This window comes from Antrostomus carolinensis, unplaced genomic scaffold (assembly GCF_000700745.2).
Source record: "Antrostomus carolinensis isolate BGI_N321 unplaced genomic scaffold, ASM70074v2 scaffold12527, whole genome shotgun sequence".
NCBI lineage: Eukaryota > Metazoa > Chordata > Aves > Caprimulgiformes > Caprimulgidae > Antrostomus > Antrostomus carolinensis.
Window position 1 is genome coordinate 23,474 of NW_010326677.1, and position 8,095 is coordinate 31,568.

General features: G+C 40.3%; 1 protein-coding gene across 1 annotated transcript in view; it reads left to right on the forward strand.

The window, feature by feature from the left end:
• Nucleotides 1-8,095, forward strand: part of ALS2 (alsin Rho guanine nucleotide exchange factor ALS2) — a 36,590-nt gene that overhangs the window by 19,060 nt on the left and 9,435 nt on the right. The window contains 10 exon segments of the mRNA XM_010171665.1: nucleotides 1-97; nucleotides 440-510; nucleotides 891-957; nucleotides 1,228-1,430; nucleotides 1,575-1,640; nucleotides 3,417-3,515; nucleotides 4,056-4,220; nucleotides 6,378-6,489; nucleotides 6,794-6,871; nucleotides 6,985-7,118. The exon segment at nucleotides 1-97 is cut by the window's left edge and continues 20 nt beyond it. Of these exon segments, the coding sequence (XP_010169967.1) occupies nucleotides 1-97; nucleotides 440-510; nucleotides 891-957; nucleotides 1,228-1,430; nucleotides 1,575-1,640; nucleotides 3,417-3,515; nucleotides 4,056-4,220; nucleotides 6,378-6,489; nucleotides 6,794-6,871; nucleotides 6,985-7,118 (1,092 nt within the window).

Genomic DNA, 8,095 nt, shown 5'->3' on the forward strand with positions numbered 1-8,095 from the left:
CTGTGAAAGCAGCAATCGGGGGTTGTCCCTGCAGCATGCTGGGAGATTCTCTGTAAACTGGTTCATCCTCTTTAACGATGCTCTGGTACATGCTCAGGTAAGCCAGCTTGTGTCCAGGAACAAAACTTTTTCTCTGCTTCAAACAATATGACTTATTTTTCATATAGTGAAGCAACTGCCGTGTTGCTTGAACACTTACAAGTAGTGGTTTTTTTGTGTTTACAAATAAATTTGAAATGGTGTACTTTTTTTTAAGGTTTGATTGCTGTTGCCCTGTGGCTGACATGGTTTCTGTTGGCTGTTTCAGAGCAAGGTGCATATAAGGTGCCTGTAATGCTCAGTTTTCTCTAGTCCTCAAAGAAAGGAAAAAAAACTAAGAAAAGCATTGGGCAGGGGTAATGGATCAGTACCGTGACGTTTCCCTTCTCCTTCCCTGCAGTTCTCAACGCATCATATTTTTCCCTTGTCCACACTGTGGGTAGAAGCTCTTTCAGAAGAAGCTGGTAATGTGTGAGTATTCTTGCTTGTGATGCTGAAATAGTTAGATATCTTGTAAGGGAAGATGAGCATTTTTTAACTAATTACTGTAAATTAGGAGTGTAATAGGCTGGGTGCAGTCAAGTCTACCCCTCTTTCTTGTTTCAGAAAACTTACTGTATTTCTATGTCTTAAAAAAAAAACTAAACAGTTGTATAAACATCAGAAAGAAGAAGGGAGTCAAGAGGAAAGCAAGAAGTCTTTCCTGCTGCTTCTTTTCACTGCTGGCTTAATATTAAAGTGAATGCCGGGTGGGGTGGAGGAGAGAAGATACAATGTTGATGCTCTAAGAAACCTTGCTTTTTTCAGGATGCAATTTCACTAGATTAAAATACTTTTTCCCCCTCATGTAGGAATGGATTGAAAATTACAACGCCAGAAGAACAATTTGTTCTTGTTTCTTCAACACCACAGGAAAAGGTAGACATACCTACAAATTTTGCATGGCTTCAGTGATGTGAATGAGTTTTTCTCTCCTAGTGAAACCAAATAGGGAGAATTGTTGCCTAAGTATTCACCAAGAATGAAGTGTTCCTACAGCTTGGTATGCAGGTTGACTGCACACAGTGCTCCAGTTTACAACACTGTGCTGAGGAGTGCGAAGGAGATGATTGTAGTTGCTGTAAAGGTGAGATTCAGTGCAATGACAGATGTTAGCTAAATTCTGTGATGAAACACTTTCTGTTTCAGACCAAGTGGCTGAGGGCAATAAGCCAAGCAGTGGATCAGGCCCTTAAAGGGACTTCTGACTTAATTCTATATGGAGCTGGTGGGAATGTGCCAAGACAGGAACCTCCTATTTCTCGCAGTGCCAAATACACCTTTTATAAGGACCCTCGATTTAAGGATGCTGTTTATGATGGGAGGTGGCTTTCAGGAAAACCCCATGGCAGGTAAAAGCATTTGAATGTAACAGTTGAAAATACAATGAGGTGGTTACTGTATCAATAAGTAGGCTCACTCAACAGAAGCTATTTGGGAAGCACAAAGTGAACTGGTTATCTTATACACGTGTATGGCTTCATATTTTTTTCCAGAGGGATCTTAAAGTGGGCAGATGGAAGAATGTACTCTGGGACTTTCCGGACTGGGCTGGAAGATGGGTAAGATCCTCTCGCTACTTGTGGAGCCAGAGGGCAAGAAATACCTTTTGTTGTAGGAGATAATAACAATAACTTTTTAATTAAAGGCTTTGCAGTGAATCTTCCTGACTCAGGGTTATGTATGTTAACAAGATACATCTGAATGCTGATATATAGGTAACCTTTCATTTATCCAGAGATATGCTAGTTGTCTTCACAGCAGACTCTGCAGCTGCATGATTAAAAACTTGCTCTTTCATAAAAATTGAAACTAATTGGGGTAATCAGCTGTAGGATGGAGCAAGGAAATGGTAAAACAGCTGAGGAGGAAGAATGGGTGGATGGGTGTGAACTAGCAGAGGAAGCCAGTTGAAAAGTCTGCAGTCAGCTTTCTGCTGTATAGGTAACTATTATCTTGTGTGGCAACAGTCTTTCAAAAGTTCTGGGTTTGGGTTCTTTTAATTCTTCTAGAAAATGCAATGCCTTTCATACAATGTAGTGATACATGCTGTCTAATATTTTCCTTGCTCTATTTCTGGTAGAGCAAGGGTTTAATAATTCAAGAAGGAGACAACAAAATCTTGAATCAAGACCAGGTTTTGGGCAATGAAAACAAAACTAATGAGAGTATGTGATCCTTATTATTAAGATAACTAGTACAGAGGTGTTGGAAAATAGAATGAACATTTTCAAGTTATTTGGTGAGACAAATAAGACCACTTAAAAGTAACTTAATGATTTACTACACAGCTCTGAATTAATCTGTGGATTTCATTGCGTAGAATCTGCTTAGGGCACTGTTGAGGCTAAGAGGTTAACTTCTTTCCAAAGGCATTTTTGTATGAATCTTGTGAACAGGCATGTTTCTGCTGGGCAGGATAAAAATATCTGAGGAGTCCTATTGGTTTCCAGATGTATTTTCAAAGTATTGAGTTGGAGAGGAAATTGAAATGTGGTCTGGCTGCAGACAGCTTTTTAAAATGCACTTTAGATGTTGGTGTAATGTTAAACTATAAAACCAGGTTAGAGCTTTGGTCGTTTGTAACTAATAGTAAGTGTAACTAACCTGGTGATTTTAGGGTTGTTGGAGATAGAAATATTGCAAACAAATACCCGCCAGAAATAAATGGATTGGTATTTAGCTGTAATTGCTAGGATTATCAGATGCATATATTTCTATTTCAGCATGCATGCTCTAGTCTCAACACTTACAATAGTAATGTCTTGTTGGGGTAGGCATGCTCTCAGGAGAACCTTCATAACTGGATTTTAATCTCCTCAGAAGATTAAAATCAATCAATAAAAGTTGTCTAATTCTTTTCATGCATACTGAAATTGTGAACAATCCTATGCCACTCTTGGAGCATAACTGGAAGCTAACATCTTGGTTTTTAAAATATTCTCTGTAGCAATATGTGTTCTCATATTTCCCTGGAATAAAGACGTGCTTGAATTATCAAGACCTGAAGAAGACAACAAAGGTAGAAGCAGTCATAGGATGTGAGAAGACTTGTGGCTGTTAGGAAGCTGAGAAAAATGGTGCAGTGTGGTAGAGAGGGGAATGCTCAAACAAGCCAAACAGGAGCAAAGCAGTATGGACCGAATTGGCCTTGTGATGCTGGAATTCCTGTTTTCTCTTTTTAAAAAAAAATGTAACTGCTGTAGTTCAAGAGATACAGTAACAATGATATAGAGCATTCTGATTTTAGAGTGGGTCTGTGATATGTATCTGTTCCTGGTTTTAAGGAAATGTCTTAGCTTTCAAGCTGCTTGTGTTCCATTTCTGTGCATTGACAGGTATGGTGAATACAGAGTGCCAAACAAAGCACTGAATAAGGATGACCACTATGTGGGGTACTGGAAGGAAGGCAAGATGTGTGGGCATGGAGTCTACAGGTAACTTGTAGCACTTGTGTTGTTGTCATTGCAGAAGGGGAGCAGGGCTGATGCTCTGGCACGCTGCTTCCCAAGCCTCTCTACATAGCTTGCTTGCTACATTTCAGACTTGTGATTATAGTTAGCTGGGCTTATTTTCTGCTTCACTTTTGGTAGATTGCTCCCAATGCATACTTGTACACTGTTCTGTTATTAATATCTACTCTAATGTTGCTGCCACCTTTCAATAATAGAGGATTGTTTCTTCTGAGAGATAAATATAACCTCTAATGGCCTTGCAAGTTGGGAAGAGAGTGGCTTTAAAACAACAAAGCATCCAAAGACTTGTATTAAAGGCTCACTTTCACCCCAAATATTCTTTTACTATAGTTGCTGCTTTGTGTGGCTGTAATGTAGTTCGTAGAAGGAAAAAGAGAGGGGCTGATCTGTTCCAGGGGCAGAGGGGAACCCAAAAAAACCCAAGCAAAAAACCCCAAACCAACCAGAAAATAAAAACAACAGTAGAGTCGACTATAGGAATGTTACTCTTTTTCATTATAGCTATGCTACTGGTGAGGTGTATGAAGGGTGTTTCCAGGATAACATGCGTCACGGGCATGGTCTGCTGCGCAGTGGGAAGCTGACCTCTTCTTCTCCCAGTATGTTCATTGGACAGTGGACGTTGGATAAGAAGAGTGGTTATGGAGTTTTTGATGATATCACAAGGTAATGTTTCAGTTCCACAAATCCTATAACACTGTGTGGTGGTTTAACCACAGTAGGACCATGTGGTCTTGCACTCACCCCCCCCAACCTGGTGAGATGGGATGGGAGTCATGACAAAGTGGACACGGGATCAGGATGAGGACAGGGATGGCTCACGCACCAGTTATGGTCACAGGCAAAACAGACTCAACGTGGGGAAGAAAAATCAATTTAATTTGTTGCCATTCATCTGAGTAACACAGTGAGACATAACAACCACATCTTACAACACTGTTCCCCCCACCCCTCCCTTCTTCCCGGGCTCAAATCACCTTGCTCCCAATTTCTCTGTCTTCTCCCCCCAGCGACACAGGGGGCAGGGAATGGGGGTTGCAGTCAGTTCACCTCTGCTGCTCTTCCCAGCATGAAAGTCCAGGGACAAAGTGTTCCAACACAAGCTTCCTGTGGAGTCATGGACCTCTTTGGGTTCAGCTCCTGGCTCCACCATGGGGACATCCATAGGCTGAAGACTCACCCCCCACCTCTGTGGGTCCAACCCTGCTCTAGCATCAAGCCACTCTCAGGGTTCCGATGCAGTCACACTTGCCCTTGGGCTCAGCTTTTCTGCTCCAGTGTGGAGTCCTTCAGAAGTGGTCTACACGTGGGTCTCTGCTCTGCCGTTGAACCTCGATGTGCTGCAGGGACCTCCTGCCTTCTCCTATTCCATGCGGTTGAACTGGGTGTCTGAGGTTCTTTGTCCTCTCCTTCTCCTCCTTCCTCCTGGCAATGAAACTCTCTCTGTTTAGGCCGATGGTCATCGTTTGTTCAGGTCAATGGCCTCTCCTCCAGGTTCACCCCACCTTCTTTTCAAGACCATCCTTCCCCTCACAAATACGGATTCACAGAGGCATTTCTCTAGTGCTGATTAGCTCAGCATGGGCTGAAGGGTCCACCTTGGAGCGAGGGGAGCTGTCGCTCTCGCAGGGTGCCCCCCTCCCCCCCCCAACCCAACGTACACTGGTGTGATGTACAATTGCAAAAAGAGTAGGAAGGGATTCGATCTGTTAGTAGCAGTGGCAGTGTGTCTCTATTTTCTTTTTTTCTTCTTCTTTATATTAGGCTTTATGGATTGATCTAAACAATCGGGTCTAGACACTGCTTTTTGGTGCTGCTTCTGGAGTAAATGTGGGGTTTTTCGTTTTGCTTTCATTTTTTCTGCCTTGCTTTCCTATCATGTTCCTGCCTGAAAACTAGTACTGAATTAATGGTCTCTTAGTGAGGTATCTTGTTGTGCAAGTGTTGAAAGCTTTATGAATGTCACGTGAGGAGTATTTTTTCATCTCAGCTCTATAAGACTGGGTTGTTCAGTGATTGGATACACAGGACTAAGTAAATTTCAGCTCATGCTCAGGTTTTGCATTGACTTACTCTGTCAGTGGAGGGAAGATGCTTTCTTTCAGGGCAGATTAGTGAAATAATAGCCTCAGAAACAGAATGCACTAAATATGTGCGCTAAATGAATACTGTCTGAGCACAGATCGATGTAGTCTGCTTTTTCAGTCACCAGTTTAATGCTGTTTTTTCCTGAAAAGAGAGATTTTGGTGAGAGTCCAAGAAAACTGGTTTTAGTTTAATTGAACTGAAACTCCACTTAAAAAGCAGAAGAGTAAAAAATCTGGAGGTGAAGGGAGCGTGTGGGAGTATGTGAGTGTTTGAAGGTATTGCATCTTTTCTAAATAACTGTTAAATACATCAGGTAGATGCCTGATGAAGCTGAAGATCATCTTTCATAGGCCACTTAAATCTTAGGTAAAGCTGATCTGGATCAGCTAACAAAAGCTTCCCTGTTTCTTTTGTGTTGTAGCTACTGCTCAGGTTCCTTTGGATAGGAATTGGGCTTAACTGGCCTTCAGCATTGTTTCAGGTCATCAGGAACAGTTTGCTTGGATGTGGTCAATTTGTAATGTGAATTATGAAGGGAAGTTCATTATAGTTTATTTATGTCAAAAAGAGTTGTTATTTCCATGAAGCTAGTGAAACTTGATTGACAGATCTGAAGCAAGTGCTGTAGGACTCTCTTCTAATGGTTTCTATAATGGTCAAATATCCCAGTAAAGCCAAAGAAAGGATATAAATGCACTACTTAGGCTGTATTCTTCCTACTTCATTTTTCTGCAGAGGAGAAAAGTATATGGGAATGTGGCAAGATGATCTTTGCCAAGGCAATGGTGTTGTGGTTACTCAGTTTGGACTGTATTATGAAGGAGCCTTCAGCACCAACAAAATGATGGTGAGTTGACCACCGGACTCGGTGCTATCAGTGACTTTTCTTCTAAGTGTGGTAGACTTCTGGGGTAGATGAGTGTATGTTAGGCTGTGTAAACCTTCTGTTCTTCTAGCCTTCTACTGTCCTCCCTTTTTAAACTGTCTTTATATTCCCTGCTCTTTTTTACCTAGGACTACTTCAGAAACTGCTTTTTTAAAAAAATATTATTTGATAAGAATTAGTAACAAGTTTTTCAGTCTATCTTTAGATCTGTGATCTGACCTTTGTTATAATTACTGCTTTGTGTTCTTTATGATTCTCTTTTCAGGGGACTGGAATTCTGCTTTCTGAGGATGATACAGTCTATGAGGGGGAATTTTCAGATAACTGGACTCTGAGTGGAAAGGTTGGTATTACAGTTTTTACTTGTAAACTGTTGCCATCTTAAAAAACAGTCTCTTTCCTTGTAATTTGGTTCCCAATGGATTTCAGTTAAACTTTTTATTATCTTCTCTCAAGGGAACACTGACCTTGCCAAATGGAGATTATATTGAAGGTCTCTTCAGTGGAGAATGGGGATCTGGGATAAAAATCACAGGAACCTACTTCAAACCTAGCTTGTATGAGAATGAGAAGGACAAACCTAAAGCATTGTGAGTGTTGAATAAGAAATAATTTCTCATATGGTTCAGTAATATTTCAGAATATAACTACTGGGGGTTTTTTTTCAAAAAACAGTTATTTTTTTTTTTTTTTCCAAAGAAATAGGGAGATTTTGAAAATATTTTTCCTTTTTTCATTCCCCTTCCCTCCTGCTTAGGAAATAAAATAAAATAAAAATATTCTTTAGCTGTTTTTGCTTTAATTACTACTTGAATATGCAAGTAACAGCATGAAATTACAGGATAGCTGACATGCTGCTACTATCCTGTATCAGTCTCGGAGGTTTTTTTGTTTATATCTGAGTTGGCTCTTAGAACCTGAGTTCACAAATGCTGATGACTTTTGAGATACTGAGAAAGACTAAGTTGCATTTGACTGATTAAGTCAGTCACAGACCTCTCTGCCTTCTGACAACTATTCTGTTGTTAAATTAATTCATTTAATGTGTCATTTAATAATGCCAGTGGGGGTACATTTGGACAGAATTGGCTAGTTACCACACCTCTTCCAAGCAATGCATCAGAAAATGGTAGAAACATCTGCTGAATTGCAAAAAGAGCATTTTAACACCTTGGCAAAGATAATTTTGAAAAGTATCCATATAACCCTGCTTATGCAGGTGCATTAGGTCAACTTGCTTAATTATCTCTGAGGAAAAAAAGAACACGTTTGTTTTATTTAAGTTGTAACTGAGTTATCTTTGAGCAGAAGAAATTTAAGTAAATTTAAGGAGTTGTTGGTGAAACTTCAGTATGTGGTAGTATATACTGGCTTACAGTAGTAGCAGTTGTTGTACAGGATTCAGTATCTTTGAGGCATACTCTCAAATTTCAGATTAAAATGGGAAACACAACTCTAATGTTTTTACCTAGATTGCTTCTCATTATGCTTCCTGAATCACTCACTGGTAATTTCTTTTGACATTGCTGACACCTACAACAGGCTGCAAAGTTAAGCAGCCTCCCTG